This window comes from Mastigoproctus giganteus, chromosome 6 (assembly GCF_048544385.1).
Source record: "Mastigoproctus giganteus isolate SK-2022 chromosome 6, ASM4854438v1, whole genome shotgun sequence".
NCBI lineage: Eukaryota > Metazoa > Arthropoda > Arachnida > Uropygi > Thelyphonidae > Mastigoproctus > Mastigoproctus giganteus.
The window spans coordinates 66,931,337-66,951,123 of record NC_143580.1 but is presented as its reverse complement, the minus strand read 5'-3'; the positions used below and the strand labels follow the sequence as shown (position 1 = coordinate 66,951,123).

Here is a 19,787-nt window from a genome sequence, read left to right as displayed (position 1 = left end):
ACACAAATACATCCTCTGCAGACAGAAATCCTTGGTCCCACAGGAAGTAGCTATATTTAGTCACCCAATTCTCAGGGAAGTGGGAAATATATTGTGCAGAAAGAACAGGTGGAATAGGACCAGGGTATTTCTGCTAGGGGCTAAAGTAGATGTAGAGCAGGTATTATCTTTTAAGGACACAGAAGGTGATATTGTCTTATATATTGACACAAATGAAACCAAGAGTAGCAGATCTGAGAATTTAACAAGTACAGACAATGTCAGAAAAAGTTGCAAGTTAGGATTGAAATTGAAAGTGTTTGCAATCCTGCCCAGGCACAATAGGATGGAATACATGATGAGAGCCTTGTCAGTAGTGGTGTAACTAGGGAGGAACACATGCCTTGAGTGCCAAATTTGGGGGGATGCCTTTTTATGGTTAAAAAATGCAAAAATTCCAAAAGAACAGTTTTCAAGGGACACTTTTTTTTTTTTTTTTTTTTTTTTTACCTGAGTGCCACAACCGTAGTTATGCTACTACTTGTCAATCAGTTCAACCCTGGAATAGACTGCGCATGTTTCATGGAGTAGATTTTTTCTTAGTGTGATCTGTGCTTGTTAACAGGGATGACTGTTTCTATGGTATGGGATACCCTTAAATAGAAGGGGTACGAGAATATTTGCTGATGCTATGGAGATAGTGTTAAGTGGTTCAGAAAACTGTTAGTCTGGAGGAGGAATGGACAGGCTAATAGACTGAATAGCTGTAGGTAGAGGTGAAAGTGACCCTTGATTCTATTAGAACATGCAGCAGGCTGGAATGCAAGGTGCCAGGGATTTAAAGACCTGCTGAGATGTAGCACCTCCTGAGGCAAGGTTAACCCTGCAGTGGTGGGACTGCACCTTTGAGGTATTACATCTAAAAAAAAAATGAGCCCATGCCAAATTTTTTTGGCAATAAAAAAAAATATTGATTTCTGTACCTTCCTAAACAGTCAAATTTTTGTGCTGCTCCTAAATTAAATTAAAATCATGTCTCAGACTAGAGCAACAAAGCAAAGGCTCAAAGTAGTGAGAATGGTTTGGAGCAGAACTTCCAAACGAAAACTGCCTTTGGAAGTTCTGCCCCAAACGGGAGTATTCCTGGATGTCTTTGAATTATAAAGACATTTATTGATATGTATTTTGAATTGTTTATCATTTTCTTAGAGTTATAGCTTTTTTAGTACTCAGCAGGTACAGTGCCATCATATTTTTACTGTTTTTTATTGACAATAGTATAATTCACTATTTATGATGCGAAATATTTGTTGCTTTCATTTTGCATTATTTTCTGTCTAGCTTCAGAAATATTGTGAAGTGGTATAATTGATATTTATGTGAAATAATGATTTTGCAAATGATTTACCTTCAAGGCACTTTCTGTGCAATATCTTCATTTCACAGTGTTTGATGTTTTATCTTGTTTGCTTCGGTTTCACATTTGCTTCAGTAATTTCTATTATCTAGGCAGCTAGATATTTTTCTAATGTGACTTAGATTCTCTTTCCTTCTCTCCTTTATTAGTATTATTTATTACTTTTGAATGATCTCTTCAATCAGTGTAACAGTATACTTAGAGCATTATAGCATTACCATTGGCAGACAATGCAAGAAAGCAAGCTTATGCAGCATCAGCCGGAAAAAAAAAAAAAAAAAGGTCCGATTTCATCCCTCCATTCTTTCCAAATATCTTTCCAGCTCAGCCTTAAATTTATTTAGGCTATCAACTTTCACAACAAAAGATGGTAGCCTGTTCCACCAATCAACTACCTGCTGGCTAAAGGCAAACTTCTGCACATCTATCCTACAACTGTCTTTCCTCAATTTGAATTTATGCCCTCTCAGGTGATTATTCTGAGCAAGAGGAAGAATCCCATCAGCATTGAGCATGCTCAAACCATTCAAGGCTTTATACACCTCAATCAGATCACCTCACAGGTGCCTAGTCTCCAAACACTGTAATCTGCAAAACTTAAGCCTTTCTTCATAAGAGCAACCCTTTGTTCCATTCACTAATTTTGTTGCCCTTCTCTGTACTCGTTCGAACAGCTCTACATCCTTCTTAAAATGAGGCCTTCAGACCTGTATACAATACTCAAGGTGTTGCTTGACCATCGCCTTATACAAGGGGATAATCACCTCCTTATCCCTGCTAGAAAAATTCCTGTATATCATTGACAAGACACAAGATAAGACAAGCTACTCTTGCAGACTGTCTGCACTGCTCAGAAAACTTCATATCTGCCTGCACAATTACCCCCCCAGGTCCTTTTCATTCTCTACCACTGTCAGTGTAGTACCACAGAGTTGATACATTACTCTGGGGTTACAGTCTAAAAGGCTTCTAGTTATCCAAATAATAGACTGTGTTACAAAGTAGAGCAAATGCTATCTAATTTACAATTTTTTTTCACAAATTATAAATAGGAGATTAACCTTTTACCGTGACTGCTCGTGTGAAAATAGTGCAATACTAGTACAACCCATGCAGGCAAAGATTTTTTTCTGCTATGAGCAGAAATAGTAGAATAGACTATGGTAAAGAACTGTCCCAGATGTTCTGATTCTGTAAACATCAATAGTCTTAAAGCAGTGTTTTTGAAAGATTTGTTAATGTTTTTCAGGTGTAACAGTTTTGAATAATCAAAGTGAAAACACCAAAGGCAATATTCACTCAGATTAGGAGTTAGTGACATTCAAAATTTCATGTGATTGATTCATGGTGCACCAAATTTTAAATAAGTTAAAAAAAATTGTGAATTAAAATTTGGAAAATTGAAATAGTTTATATGAAGAGTTTCAAAAAAGATTTGTATCCACCCAGAAGTAGTTGGGACAGAAAGATAATTTTTTTTTTGTTTGATACCTTAATCTGTATAGTAACCACAGAAATTTTGGTTTCATTCTGACAATTTCAGCCTTTCCAAATCACAGCCTTATGAAATGTACTGCTGTTTTGATGTTTGCATATCTATCAGGAATGGGATATATTGCAAAGGGATGTCTTTGAGTGTGCTCTATGTAAAGAGTGTGAGGATATTAGGTCCCAACTCAGCATTGTTATGGGCCTTTATGAGAGCTTGAACAGGGTGTATGCCCTTAGAGGATTTAAACTGAGGGCCCTATCAAGCTCTCAGCTGCTCATATCAACACCAGAGTTTGCACTTGATCATCGGCAACACAGCAGCAACCCCCCAAGGCAGAATGCGTTAGTCCCATCGGAGGTAGTTGTCAGGGAAGCAAGAAATATATTGTGCAAAAAGGATACGTAGAATAGGACCAGGGTATGTCTGCTAGGGGACAAAAGTTGATGACATTGTAGAGCAGATATCTTTTAAAGGCACCAAAGGTGATATTGTTGTGCACATTGGCACTAGTAACTTTAAGAGTAGATATGAGGATTTAGCAAACAGATACAGGGCAATGTAAAAGCAAAAAAAAGTCATGAGTTAATGTTAAATTTGAAAATGTCTGCACTTCTGCACAGACACGATGATAGGAGAGAATATATGATAGGGGCCTTGGAGAGTCAATTCAGCTTTGGAGAGATTGTGAAAAGCTCGTGGGATAGAACTTTTCACAGTGTAGTCTATGCATGTCAACAGGAGAGACTGCTTTTAAACGGATGGATACACTTAAATAGAAAGGGTGCAAGGATATTTGCTGATACTATTGATTTAGCATTAGGTGGGTCAGAAAACTTCCAGCTTTGAGGCAGGGGGATACACAGACTAATAGATCAAATTTAGCTGCAGGCAGAGGTGAAAGTGATGCTTGCACTGTTTCTGTTGAAATGAGCAGCAGCCCGGAAAGCAAGTTACCAGGGATTTCAAGGATTGCTGGGAGTAATCATGGAACAAGTAAATACATGGCTGTGTTGGGGTAACTAACAGTAAGAATAGGTGCATGTATACTTGCATGTACATCAATGCTGGGAGCATAGTAAATAAATTTGATGAATTTGAAGTGCTGGTCAAGACTTTAAAATCAGATGTTGGATATTAGAGACAGGTTTTGACACAGATATAAGGAATACAAAATTGGAATTTGGAGAGTACAATGTGGACAGAGGATAGGAAGGGAGGAAGGGTTATGCTGGTAGTTAGGTAACACAAAATTAACGTCAGTGCATTCATTTGACATGGGTGGCAAAGGCAATGTTGAGTCAGTTTGGTGAACCCCAGTGGCTCACATCTGGTGAGTATGGGCTTGGCACACCCAGGGACATGGGCTGGATATCTACATCATTCTTCTCTTTCTTGGTGATTCCTTTCTACTTCTCTCTGTCTCTCAGGGTAACTCAGGAATTTTTTTTTTTGGCTGATGCAGCATATGGTGCATCCTTGCACCATATGGCTGATAATAATAAAAATAAAAACTGGGAAAGCAAAAATGAGAGTGTTATAGGTTATAGTGTTATAATGAACAACTGTACACAGAAATAGTGGGCCAGTAAATCAAAATGTCTTATAATATGGGAGATTTAAACTTTCCAGATATTGACTGGAACTTGTGGATTGGTCCCGTGCATGCAGCAAAACTTTTGTGGATTTATTGGATGACACACAGCATGTTAAAGAGGCAACCGGAGGGAGTAATATTCTTGATGTGATTACAGTGATTATTCATGCATTAAGAATCTGCAGATAAAAGAACCACTAGGTGGCAGTGATCAGTGTACTGATGTGAGATTTACTTACAGTAACTACCATCAGGGGTAAAGGGAAGGAAAAGGTTTTTGCTTTTGTAAAGGTGACTATGGCAGTCTCAGACAGTTTTAAATTTTATCCAACTGATGATGTTACCAACAGTAAATTCTAAATGGGAAGCATTCAAGGTATTAATCATAGAAGCTACGAGTACTAGGCCTTTCATACCAACTAAGAAATACTGTTCATGGTTTAGGCCTAGGTGGATGTCATGAACTAATGAAACTCATGTCAGAGAAGAAAAATTCATGGGATGCATATAAATTATCAGATGATACAGGAGCCTGTGGTAGATATATGCTAGTCTGTAATCGTCACAAAGGAGGTTACACAAACAAAGGCAGATTATGAGAAATATTTGGCAAAGAAAAACAGCAAACACTTCTTTACTTATGTAAACTCTGACTGTTGTGAACAGTCAGAAATAAGCAAACACTTAGCCATAATTATGATAGCATCCTTGGGTTCAGAGGAGATCCCCAAAGACAGGAAAGGTGTGAATGTATCTCCAATTCACAAAGGGTGATGAAAAAGTGACAAGTAATTACAGACCTGTTCTGTTCCAGGGAAGATAATGCAGTCAATGGTTAAGGAAGTAATGCAGAATCATCTAGACAGGACTGCACTTATCATTCAGACTCGGCATGTGTTTGTTCAGGAGAAATATTATCTGACCAATTTGATTGGACATTACAATGTGTTCACAAAGGCACTGGATACAAATATAAATTTGTAATTGGAACAGTGTAGCATTAAGGGCATAGTTGCTGCTATGGATATAGGGATGGTAGAGTTGAAGAAGATAGTGGTAATCAATGGACACTGCTCTTTGTGGACTAATGTTATTAGTGCAACCTCCCAGGATTTGGTGTTGGATCTATTGTTGTTTTCTATATTTTCAATGATATTTAAGAAAGGTATATCAGGCTTAATACCCAAGTTTGCAGATGATACAAAGGTTGGCAGGGTTAGTGATGACAGTATGCTATTGCAACAGGATCTAGGTTCTAGATTTCTGAATCTAAATTTAGGCAGAAGTGGCAACTGAACATTGGAAAATGCAAATTACTCCATTTGGGTAGCAGTAACCCTGCAGAAACATACCAACTGTGTGGGTACTACCCTCAAGATAATGGAGAATGGGAAAGACCTAGGGGTAATTGTGCAGTCAGATATGAAGTTCTCTGAGCAGTTCAGGCAGGTTGCCAGGACAGCTCATGTGGTTTTGTTAATGATATAGACAAATTTTGCTGGCAGGAATAAGGAGTCAATTATCCATTTGTATAAGGTTGATGGCTGGGCCACACCTTGAGTACTGCATACAGGTCTGGAGGCTTCGTTTTAGGAAGGATATAGAGCTGCTGGAATGAGTACAGAGAAGGGCAATGAAATTGGTGAGGGAAACAAGAGGAATGCTCTTACAAAGAAAGTCTCTTCAATTCTGCAAATTACAGCATCTGGAGACTAGGCACTTGCAAGGTGATCTGATTGTGGTATTTATGACTTTGAATGTTTGAGCAAGCTCAGTGCTGATGGGATTCTTGCTCAGATCACACACTTGAGGGGGCATAAATTCAAATTGAGGAAAGAGTTGCAGAACAGATGTACAGAGTTTTGCCAGCAAGTGGTTGATTGCTGGAACAAACTTCTATCTATTGTTGTGGAAGTTAATAGCTTAAATAAATTCAAGGAAGAACTAGACAAACTTTTGGAGAGAATGAATAGGTGAAATGGCGAGTGTTTTTTTGTTTTTTTTCTTTGCAGCCTGAATGAAGTTGTCTATTGAATAAAATGGAATACATATTAGTGATTCAGTTTCTCTCTCTGCAAGGGAAAACACCCAAAACAATCCATGAAGAAATAGTTGCCATTTATGGAGAAGATTCCCATTGGTATAAACAACTGAAATGTGGAAGTACCTTGGCATATGATTATTATTATTAGCCATATGGTGCAAGGAAGCCTGAGGCTTATGCTGCACCAGCCAAAAAAAATTTCTGAGTTACCCTGTGTGTGTGTGTGTGTGTGTGTGTGTGTGTGTGTGTGTGTGTGTGTGTGTGTGCGTGCGTGCGCGCGTGTGTGAGAGAGAGAGAGAAAGAAAGAAAGAGAAGTAGGAAATCACCAAGAAAGAGAAGAATGATATCCAGCTGAGGACCCTGGGTGTGCCAAGCCCATACTCACCAGATGTGAGCCCCTGGGATGATGATGAAGAAATCCCAGGACACTCAGCAACTGCTGTAACATAAGAGTGTTTGCAGAAATTGAGGCATTAATCCTAGGAGATCACCATATTAGCATCAAAGAACTAGCTGCAGAGTTCCAAATTAGTGTAGGGTCCATGGAGAACATCATCCATCAACAGTTGCATATGAGTGAAGTGTCTGCCAGATATGTTCCCAAAATTCTGACTGCTCACCAGATGAAAGGGTACAATGTGCACATGAAATGTTGATGTGCCAGGAAAGTAAGAAGAGTTTTTTCACAACTAGTCACATCAATGAAAATTGGATCCATCACTATGGATCCTAAACAAATGTTGAAACAATGGAAGCATGCAGATTCCCCCCACCCCAAAAATGGCAGTGGTGCTGGCAAGGTGATGATGTTAGTTTTTTGGGATGACCATGATGTAATTCTAATAGATTACCTTCAAAGGGGCTGTACTGTGACAGTGAAGTATTATTCCATCCTCCTTGTAAAGCTATATGCCGCTATAAAAGAAAAGAGATGCGGTAAGCTGTTAAAAGATGGGAACCTGCTCCATGATAATGAACCTGCACATTCCTCATATGCTGCAGTGAGGCGTGCCCACGAATATGGGTTTGAAATATTCCTGCATCCTGCTTATTCCCTTGCACCTTCAAATTTCTTCCTCTTTCCTGCCCTTTAGTCCTTTCTTCATGGAAAATACTTTGCTACTGCTGATGATGTGATTTCTGCTGCCGAGTTTTAGACAGAAGACTTCTACAAAAGTATGTCTTCTGTTCACTTAAATATTTAATTTGTTTAATGTTTTTTAAATATTTAATTTTTATATTAAAAACTAAAACAGAATGTATAATAAGTATTCCAATCCATTTAAGAAAAGATGAGTGTCTGTAAACTCCAAGCAGAATTTAAAAAACCCCATAACTTTTACCAGAAAATGAAAAAGAAAGTTTACACTTGTCCAGTGTAATGCCACCATTTCTGTAATAATTATGGGCTCCACTGCAGGGGTGCAAAAGTGCCTCCAGTTTTTGTTTTTTAAATTTTAACAAGAGCATGTAGGTCTCATATTTTTTTTGAGAGACAAATTTGCTGTAATTGCATCCTTTACCCCTTTGTGAGTCAGCTGAAAGAAGATGAAATCAGCAGTGTGCATTTCTAACAAGTCAATGCAGCTCTGAAGATAATATCTTCATGCAGCTGTTCCTGAAAATGTTTGAGGCATTCATTTGATAGGACATTTGTTCCCTTCATTTTCCTGGTCATGTACTTCTGAATTCTTTGCTCCCTCTGGAGCACAATGATAACACTGTTTATAGAGATTACCTGCACATGCTTCAAGAGATGGAGGAAGCCATAATGCACATACTTATGAACTAATTGACTAATTAAAAATTAATTATGAACTAATTAAATATGAACCATTATGAACTAATGTAAGTGAAACAGACTTTATTTGGGTTTGCAAATGTGTTTTGGTGTCTGCATGCACATGAGCACCATTTTGAATTGTAAAGGTTTGTACAATAAACATTTTCTTGTTTTTATTATTTTTTTTTTTTTCATGTAGTCCATTTAAAGAGGTGCATGTTGGTTTTACCTATACCCTACAATTAAAAATTGTGTGGATTCAAAGACCAATGGACAAATGGATAACAAAATCAGTTTTGGGAGTGCAGTAGCACGAGTTAAGTTCACTGTTGGAAAAATGTCCAGAAGTTTTAAGAAGAAATAACAAAATTGCTACTTCAGTGGAATTGTTATGTTTTCCAAGTCGATGTAGATGACCTATGCAATCTTATCTCCTGACAAATCCACATGCTCTGACCAAGCATTTTGCCAAACTCTCCTCTAGAGGCAGCAGCAGAAGTCCAAATAGCTATTAATGTTCATATTGCAATCTGCTCCTTGTATATATCTCACTAAGCCATCCAATCCAACAAAATAACTAGATAATATAACCCAACTATCCACACCTTTCTGCATCTTGGAGGGGATTCTAAAGTACACTATGGGGTAAAAATCAGAATCAAAGAGGAAAAATTGCAGTGTTTAGACAATAACAACCTTGTCCTCAGTGGCAAGTTACCTACATATATTCGCTTTCCTTTCTGAGCAAATACTGCAAAAGATCTGCCCATCTGTTCAGCGACTATATCCTACTAAAATAGAAGATAATTAATGACCCACTATACAATGACCATTTTCAATAATTGAATTACTCAATGAGTTCTCCGTTCACCTTACAGTAGAAGAAATCCACAATGCTACACTAAGAAAGCAGATTGGCAAGCTTATAAAAAAAAAAAAAAAAAAAATCGTGACACTTGGCCCATAAATAATTCAGTCTTCAAACAATTCAGCAATCTACCATACTCTAATGGATAAATTATTGTTCAACCACAGTTTATCCTTTTGAATATACCACACAAGTATTATATATGGCTGAAAAATGGGAAAAAATTTTTTTTTTTTTTGTTGATGCTGTATAAGCTTGCTTTCTTCCAACATTTGTCAATACTAATACCCAAACAAAGTTGATACAGTAATGTTTGTAGATGACCTCATTATTTAATGTAATGCAAAGAACATACACACTGTTAAGAAACAGTTACAAGAGAACTGTGGCTTTCAGCTTTCTTCAAAGAAAACTTGCATTCAATTTTTTTCTGTCACTATAATCTCCACCCAGATCTGGAACTGCAACTCAGTAGTTAACCAATATCAGTATACATTGTGTTTGGTTCTTAGGAATCATTAAACTCAACTTAATTTTAGCACACATTAAAAAGCAGAGAACTTCCTTTCAGCAAAATCTAAATGTTTCAGGTTTCTTTCAGCAACTAAGAATTTAGGATCTTTAGAATTTTAGAATCATTTACTGATGGACTCAACCAATCATACATTTCATGGATGTTTTCTCCTCTGCTTCTTCATGATCATGCTATTTCACCATCACAAAAACACCAAAAGACTGAACTGGCAACTGCATGCAATAAGTTGTTCTTTGGCCCTAGTAAGTTTTGTAGTGATCTCTTCATGCCTCTCACATAAGTCTTCTTTATGTAAGACTAATGTAATGTTTGAAGGGCATGTTGCACTAGTCGACATCGATGGACAGGGCAGTGTCGAGTCAGTTTGGTGTGACATAAGCATAGGGAAATCAAAATTGAGAGTAGGAGTGTGCTATAGGCCTAATGACTCTGATGAGTATAATAAGATATTGTACAGGGAAATAGAGTGGGCCAGTAAATCAGAGAGTCTTATAATGGGGGACTTTAATTTCCCACATATTGACTGGAATTTGTGGTTGGTCACTCGCACACTAGCAAGGCTTTTGTGGATTTATTGGATGATTGTTTTCTACATCAGCATGTTCGTGAGGCAACAAGAGGGAGCAATACTCTTGATCTGATTATCAGTAGTGATTCTTCATGCATTAAGAACCTGCAGATAAATGAACTACTAGGTGGCAGTGATCACAGTGTGTTGAAGTGGGATTTACTCAAGGAGGTAACTACCATCAGAGGTAAAGGGAAGGGTTTTTGTTTTCGTAAAGGCGACTATGATGGTCTGAGACAGTATTTAAATTCTATACAGTGGGACCAACTGATGATGTTACCAACAGCAAACTCAAAATGGGAAGCATTCAAGGAACTAATCTTGGAGGCTACCAGGCTTTACATACCAACTAAGAAATATTGTTCAAGGTTTAGGCCTAAATGGTTGTCAGATGAACTAATGAGACATGTGGCAGAGAAGAAAAATGCATGGGATACATACAAATTAATGGGTGACATGGAAGCCTATGATAGATATAAGTTGGTCTGTAACCAAATCACAAAGGAGATTAGGCAGGCAAAGGCAGACTATGAAAAATCCTTGGCAAAGGATGCAAAGAAAAACAGAAAAGAGTTCTTTACATACTTGAACTCGAAAAGGAAAGGGATGAATCAGATTGGTCCACTGGATATTGATGGTTCAACAGTTGAGGATCCTGCTCAGGTGGCTAACAATCTAAACGAGTATTTTGCATCTACATTCACGCATGAGGAGTTATTCAGGAAGGAGAATGATGTAGGTAAAGTAAACATTGGCAGTGAGCTGGATGATTTTGTAATAACTGAGAGGAAAGTGGAGGAGAGATTGTTGAGGATAAACATAAAAAAGGCATCTGGGGTGGATGGGATCTATCCAGTTATATTAAAGGAGGCAGCAAAGGAAGTATGCAAACCCCTAGCCATAATTATGAGAGCTTCTTTGGACTCAGGGGAGGTACCCATAGACTGGAGATGTGCAAATGTAACCCCAATTCACAAAGGAGGATCAAAGGCTGACACAAGTAATTATAGACCTGTTAGTTTAACTTCTGTTCCAGGTAAATTAATGGAGGCACTGGTTAAAGAAGCACTGCAGGATCATCTAGACAAGAATTCAGTTATAGCTCAGATGCAGCATGGTTTTGTTAAGGGCAGGTCTTGCCTGACCAATTTGATTGGATACTATGATGTAGTCACAAAAGAACTGGATGCAGGGAATAACTTTGATATTATATATTTGGATCTTAGAAAGGCTTTTGATACTGTTGCACATGGAAGACTGCTGCACAAATTGGAGCAGTGTGGCATTGGAGGCAAATTGCTGCTATGGATAAGGGGATGGTTGAGTGGCAGAAGACAGAGTGGTAATCAATGGACACTGCTCAACGTGGACTAATGTTATTAGTGGAGTTCCTCAAGGTTCAGTGTTGGGTCCGTTGTTGTTTTCGGTGTTTATGAATGATATTGATGATGGGATATAAAGTTTAATGTCCAAGTTTGCAGATGATACAAAGGTTGGCAGGGTCGTTAAGGACAATACTGATGCTATGCTGCTGCAACAGGATCTGGAAAGGTTGAACAGATGGGCTGAGAGGTGGCAAATGAGGTTTAACATCGACAAATGTAAAGTGCTGCATATGGGAAACAGTAACCCCAGAGCAACGTATCAACTCTGTGGTACTACACTGACAGTGGTGGAGAATGAAAAGGACCTGGGGGTAATTGTGCAGGCAGATATGAAGTTCTCTGAGCAGTGCAGACGAGCTGCAAGAGTAGCTCATGGTGTCTTGTCAATGATATACAGGAATTTTTCTAGCAGGGATAAGGAGGTGATTATTCCCTTTTATAAGGCAATGGTAAGGCCACATCTTGAGTACTGTATACAGGTCTGGAGGCCTCATTTCAAGAAGGATGTAGAGCTGCTGGAACGGGTACAGAGAAGGGCAACAAGATTAGTAAATGGAACAAAGGGTTGCTCTTACGAAGAAAGGCTTAAGTTTTGCAAATTACAGAGTCTGGAGACTAGGCACCGGCGAGGTGATCTGATAGAGGTGTATAAGGCTTTGAATGGTTTGAGCATGCTCAATGCCAATGGGATTCTTCATCTTTCTCAGAATAATCACCTCAGAGGGCATAAATTCAAATTGAGGAAGGACGGATGTCGGATAGATGTGCGGAAATTTGCCTTTGGCCAGCGGGTGGTTGGTTGGTGGAACCGACTTCCATCACTTGTTGTTGAAGTTGATAGCCTAAACAAATTTAAAGCTCAACTGGACAGGTATTTCGAACGAACGGAGGGGTGAAATAGGAGTGGGTTTTTTTTTTTTTTTTTTTTGTTGGCTGATGCTGAATAAGCTTGCTTGCATCATATGCCTCTGCTAATGCTAATTATCTTGATCTAAATACTTGAAATGAAAGGGCTTTGTCTTTGAGAAGTTTAGAATCTATTTATTACTAATAGAACCTAACAGGCACATTTTAGTGATGTTTTCTCCTTCGATTCTTCAGTGATTGTGATCTTGCTATCTTGCTGTTACAATCACCGAAGAAGCTGAAGAGAAAACATCTGCAAAATGCATGATTGTTAGATTCCATGAGTAATACATATACTAAACTTTATACAATGTCTCTCATGAAAAAATAGGCCAGAGTATTTTTACCATTCGATTTGTGAAGATAAGTATATGGTAACATATACATATCTTCACACTAGCATAGTAACAAAAAATATGGAACATGAGAGGTAGGTGGGTGTGTGTGTTCTTTAGTAACTATTCTAGTAATAGTAGGCTAATGAAAAAAGAAGTTAAAGGCTATTACACATCATTACATTTGCATGTAAAAAATGATGTTGGGAATCCAAAAATTATTTCCTTCACCCCTACACCATGACTATGAAGTAGTAGTGGCATGTGATTCAAGAAAGCAAGTGGATGAGCTTATGCAGCATCAGCCAAAAAAAAAAATCACACCATTCCCTCCAAATGCTTGTCCAGTTCCTCCTTAAATTTATTTAACCTATCAACCTCCACAATGACAGATGGAAGTTTGTTCCAGCAATTAACCACCTGCTGGCTAAAGGCAAATTTCTGCACATCTATTCTACATCTGTCTTTTCTTAATTTGAATATATGCCCCCTTAGGTTTGTAATCTGAACAAGTGGAAGGATCCCATCAGAACTCAGCGGTGCTCAATCCATTCAAGGCCTTATATACCTCAATCAGATCACCGCGCAGGTGCCTAGTCTCCAGCTGCTGCAATTTGCAGAACTTAAGCCTCTCTTGGTAAGAGGATCTTTTCATTCCCCTCACCAATCTTGTTGCCCTTCTATGTACACGCTCAAACAAATCTACATCCTTCCTAAAATGAGGCCTCCAGACCTGTACGCAGTACTCAAGGCTTGGCCACCATTGCCTTATACAGAGGGACAATCACCTCCTTTTCCCTGCTAGCAAAATTCATATCATTGACAAAACTTCATATCTGACTGCACAATTACTCTCAAGTCTTTCATTTTCTACCGCCTTAAGTGTAGTACCACACAGCTGGTACATTTCTCTGGGGTTACTTCTACCCATATGCAGTACTTTGCATTTGTCAAGGTTAAACTTCAGTTGCCACTTCTTAGCCCATCTGTCCAAATTATCCAGATCCTGTTGCAGTAGCGCACTGCCATTACTGTCATTAACAACCTTGCCAACCTTTGTATCATCTGCAAACTTTGACATAAAGCCCAATATACCTTCATCAATATCATTGATAAATATACAAAACAACAGTGGACCCAACACCGAATCCTGTGGGACTCCACTAATAACATTAGTCCACGAAGAGCAGCACCCACTGATTACCACCCTCTGTCTTCTCCCACTTAACCATCCTTTTATCCATTGTAGCAACTTACCCTTAATACCATTCTGCTCCAATTTGTACAATAGTCTTCTATGCACAACAGTGTCAAAAGCTTTCCTGAAATCCAAATATATGATATCAAAATTATTTTTTGCATCCAGTTCTTTGTAACCACATCATAACAGAGGGCGCTGACTCTCTTTAAAAAATCACAGCTGTGAATTACATGCTCCGAAAAAGCGATGTTTGCCTTTTTATTTACCTAATTGTTATTTTATATTGTACTTTATACGTAGTCTTATAGTTATTGTTACACTGGTTATTTTTAATTTAGATAGAGTTTTTGTAGATTACTACTTAATACACTTAAAACCGTTATTTAATTCAAATCTTGCAGCCATTGTTTTTGTATAGAGTAGTAGGGAATTAAAATTTTTAATTGTGGTAACTAGGCAGCTCTGACTTATAATTATATAGCGTAATACGTATCACTGCATTTAGGATTCTATTAGATAGCATAGTATTGACAATTAATTAATTAAATTTATTGATCTTATTAATTTAAAATATCATGCCCCAGACTAGAGCAGCAAAGCAACGGGCACAAAGTGGCAGGGGTGCTGTGACTCGGGAGAACTGAGGGAAGCAATTCCCCAACGCATCACAGCCTAAAAAAATGTGCAGCTTGTGAAATGTTTGCCGAACTCTCTGGAACAGAACATGATCTAGCCAAGGAGGATGTCTTTGTGTGTGCCAGGTGCAGAGTGTGTCTAGAAATTAGGCATCAACTCAGCATTCTACTGGGCATCTATGAGAGCTTAAGGTGTAGGGTAGATACCCTCGAAGAAATTAATATAAGGGGCCCGTCAAGCTCTCAGCTGCCCAACTCAGTGCCAAAGCTCGCTCCTGGGCATCAGGCAACACAGCGGCAATCTCCAAGGCAGAATGCGCTGGTCCCAAAGGAACTAGTTGTTGGTGACTATTGTCAGGGAGACAGGGAATATATTGTGTAAAATGGATAGATGGAACAGGACTAGGGTATGTCTGCCAGGGGCAAAAGTTGATGACGTTTTAAAGCATATATTATCTTTTAAGGGCACAAAAAATGATATTGTTGTACACATTGGCACCAATGACATTAAGAGTAGGTGATCTGCAGATTTACTTAAGAAGTACAGGTCAATGTTGCAAAAAAGTTGTGAATTAGGGTTAAATTTGAAAGTGTCTGCAATTCTGCCCAGACATGATAGGAGGGAGTATATGATGAGAGCCTTGTCAATCAATTCAGCCCTGGAGGGAATGTGCAAGGCTCAAGGAGTAGAATTTTTTTCAGTGTGGTCTGTGCTTGTTAACAGGAGAGACTGCTTCTACAGGGATGGGATACACTTAAATAGAAATATTGCAAGAATATTTGCTGATGCTATCGAGGCAGTGTTGGGTGGGTCGGAAAACTGCTAGCTTGGGGGAATTCACGGACTAAAAGGTTGAAAGTAGCCGCAGGCAGAGATGGTGATTCCTGCACAACTTCTATTAGAATAAGTAGCGACCTGGAGCGAGGGGTGCTGGGGGTTTCAGAGACTGATGAAAATCATTGTGAAACAGATGGGTATATGGGATGTGTTAGGGTAACTAATAATAAGGATAGGTAATGTATACTTTCATGTATACCAATGCTAGAAGCATAGTAAATAAATTTGAAGTGTTGGTCAAAACATCAAAGGCAGATATTGTTGGGATAGCAGAGACATGGTGTCACACATAAGGAATGCAGAACTGGAATTTGGGGAGTACAGAAAGGATAGACAGGATTGAAAGGGAGGAGGTGTTATGCTGTTAATTAAGAAAAAACATAAAATCAAAAGCAGTGCATGCAGTTGATATAGATGAACAGTGCACTGTTCAGTCAGTTTGGTTTGACATAAGCACCAAGAAAGCAAAAATAACAGTAGGAGTGTGTTATAGGCCTAATGACTCGAATGAGTACAATGAACAATTGTACAGAGAAATAGTAAATCAGAATGTCTTATAATGGGGAATTTTAACTTCTCAGATATTGATTGGAACTTGTGGGTTGGTCACTCACACACTAGTAAGACTTGTGGATTTATTGGATGATTGTTTACTGCAGCAGCATGTTCGAGAGGCAACCAGAGGGGGTAAATACTCTTGGTCTGGTTATCAGCAGTGATCATCCGTGTATTAAGAATTTGCAAATAAAGCAACCACTAGGTGGCAGTGATCACAGTGTACTGATGTGGGATTTACTTAAAGATATAATTACCATCAGGGGTAAAGGAAAGGGTTTTTGCTTCCGTAAATGTGAGTACAGTGGTCTCAGACAGTTTTTAAATTCTGTACAGTGGAATCAACTGACAATGTTACCAACAGTAAATTCTAAGTGGGAAGCATTCAAGGAATTAATTGTGGATGCTACTAAAAGTTTCATACCTATTAAGAAATATTGTTCAGGGTTTCGGCCTAAATGGTTATCAAATGAACTAATGAGACTCGTGACAGAGAAGAAAAATGAGTGGGATGCATATAAATTATCAAGCGACTCAGAAGCCTATGGCAAATATAAGCTAGTCTGTAATCAGGTCACAAAGGAGGTTAGGCAGGTGAAGGCAGATTACGAAAAATCTTTGGCAAAAGATGCTAAGAAAAACAGCTAGGATTTCTTTACTTATATAAACTCTAAAAGGAAGGGGATGAATCTGATTGGTCCACTTGATATTGATGGTTCGACTGTTGATGAACCTGCTCAGATAGCAAACAAACTGAATGAGTACTTTGCATCTATATTCACACATGAGGAATTATTAAGGTTTGAAAATGGCAGAAGGTTATAATGGAAGATGATTTTGTAATAACTGAGAGCAAAGTGGAAGAGAAAATGTTGAAGTTAAACATAAGAAAGGCACCTGGGATGGATGGGATCTATCTAGTTATATTAAAGGAGGCAGCAAAGCAACTAAGCAAACCCTTAGCCGTAAATATGAGAGCGTCCTTGGACTCAGAGGAGATCCCTACGGACTGGAGATGTGCAAATGTATCCCCAATTCACAAAGGGGGATTGAAGGGTGACACGAGTAATTACAGAACAGTTAGTTTAACTTCTTTTCTGGGTAAAATAATGGAGTCACTGGTTAAAGATGCATTGCAGGATCATCTAGACAAGACTGCAGCAATAAGTCTTCATTAAAGGCCCAGAGCTGTCCTATTAAAATAAAAATTAAAATTACACATTACTGTTATTATGTAAGCTTATTAATAGTACACATAGGTTATAAGTACTGCAAGAAGATTATGAACAATAGCACAAATAGATTAATATCTTTTCCATTGTATGCATTAGAGAAATATTTTATGTTTAGTTTTAATTTTGCATGTTAACATTTAAATATGATGCTCCAGCAGACACAATGTCATGCCCACAGGTTTGTTGCTTTGTACTGTATACCATTCAGTTTTGGAAAGGCTAGAAATATATTAAAATAGTATGCTTTCATGTGTTTTAATACAGTACAGTACAGTGCATCAGCATCTTAGGCCATATTTGCCAATACAGTGAATGTATATTATTGCAGCAGTATGCAAAAAATGCCTGTTGGATCAAAAAGCATTACATTGTACATCACTATGTTTTAAAAAAAATCAAGTTAATATATTGGTGTATTCTTTTTTGTTTATTCTTTATTTTAATATTTTAATTTAAAAAATTAAAATTAATAATAAAACAAGTTACATCAACAGATTGTACTGGTAGGTTAAGTGAAAACTACAGACTCTTATCTGGAGGCAGGTTATCCAGGATCTCTGTGGCCCAGTTAATCTTGCTTTGTCTTGTATAGTCTAACTACATGAAATGGTAAGGTAGTATTACTTTAGCTGAGAAAATTGTTTGGAAATCTTTTTTTTTTTTTTTTTCGTTTTTATTTTTCAAAAAATATATATTAAATTTTGTTACATCCTCCCATGCTGTAGCATACTTTTATAAATATGAATATATTTTATAAATTTACAGTTATATCTTTCATTTTGCACATTATCCAGAGAAATTTTTATTCAAGCTAAAACTGGAAAATCCGAAGTTTACTGTATAATGGAGTACTAAAATTCACATGGTCACTCTTAATAGATATTTTGTAGTGAACATAGATTGCACACACTTGGGTTAAAAAATATATATATATTATCATATCTTATTCATAGAGATAATTGTAATGGTTGTCTATAAATCAGTTTGGTATGTCATTTTTATATCCAATAGGAAAGGTCAAGAAGCAGCAAAATTTGAGCATGCTGACGAAGTTCTTGAATTTGCCCACAAAGCTCCAAAGCGTGTTTCTGTTCCAGAGCTTCTCCAACAACTTCATCGTACTGAACTTGAGTTAGAAGAAACTAAAGAGATGTATCGCTGTGAGTTATACAAGCAAGCAACAAGAGGTGGCACAGAGCGTCAGTCAGAGTACACATTGAGATTCCTTAAGGATGCCATGTTCTATTTCTTGACAGAAAAGGATAACAAGGGTCATTTACAGGCAATTGAGAGTATTTTGGGTTTCAGTGAATCTGAGAGAGCAGCTGTTACTAAAGCTCTAAAACACAAACGTTTGTAGTGTCTTAACACTTTTGATGGCTAAAATATGGGTCCTGACAAGTAGCACAATTCACTGATTGCATATATTTAAATTAATTTTTTCTTTAGTTATTTTAGTATTAAGTAACTTTGATCCTCATTTCCAGTGAAAAATTTGTTGGAATCAAAGGGATGGGGCAGGGAAGTTTAACTTAGTGAAGCTGTTACTGTATAAAAAAAAAATCTTTTTTTTTTTATGGTATAATTTTTTTAATAAGCAGTTTTTAGAAATCTGTTTTTTGCAGAATAACTTCATTCTTTCAAGTGACAGTTGCCATCCTTTTATTTTTAATTCAATTGTAAAATGGATGACATTTCCTAAGTTGCTAGTTGTAGAAAAAGAGACGTAGTAAATGATTAATTTAACTTAACCTACTTCTGAGTGAACTGTGACCAAATAAGATTCAGTACTTTATATCTGATAGTTATTTGTGTGGTGATTGTATAATATTAAATTAAAGTCCGTGCTTAAATGTACACTAAAAAGAAAGAAAAATATAACTGTTTCATACATTTAAGGTAAGGTAGTAAAGGTAATCATGATGAGGATTTTATTAAAAATTTGATTACATCTTGGAAATATATAAAATCATCCTGGAAATTTATGTTAATGTCACCTTCATCCAGATAATCTCAAGCTGTTTTTGAGATTACCTTCTCCAGTCACCTTCACTTATCATTAAACAGTGAGCCAGTATTAGATGTAGTGAATGCTTAATCGAAATGTTTGGGATAGCTGAGTAAAAAAGAACTGTTCTGTGTTCAGATTCTGTTAGATTGGATTTACATTATTTTGGTAGGAGTTGGAACTAAAACATTCAGTATAGCTGGTGTAATTTCATATACTCATTTCAAACTGCTAGATAAAATTAGTTTTACATAAAAGAAATTTTTTTATGTACATAAATTCTCTACTCACTAATAGTAACTTAGTTCCAATATATATTCAAATAAGATAATTGGGTTGTGTATAAGAGCTGGCAGCACTAATCCTAACAGCCATTCTAGACCAGGACTGCACTCTGGCCAGGGCGAAC

General features: G+C 37.4%; 1 protein-coding gene across 4 annotated transcripts in view; it reads left to right on the top strand.

Annotated features, from left to right (window-relative positions):
• Positions 1–18,983, top strand: part of LOC150084390 (protein quick-to-court-like) — a 122,311-nt gene extending 103,328 nt beyond the window's left edge. For 2 of the 4 annotated variants that reach the window (XM_090376027.1, XM_090376028.1), the window contains one exon: positions 18,382–18,983. In XM_090376027.1, the coding sequence (XP_090232153.1) occupies positions 18,382–18,730 (349 nt within the window). In that variant the 3' untranslated portion in view covers positions 18,731–18,983. The remainder of the gene's footprint in view (positions 1–18,381) is intronic. The other 2 variants (XM_090376029.1, XR_016547105.1) reach the window with 2 other exon arrangements.
• Positions 18,984–19,787: the final 804 nt, after the last annotated feature.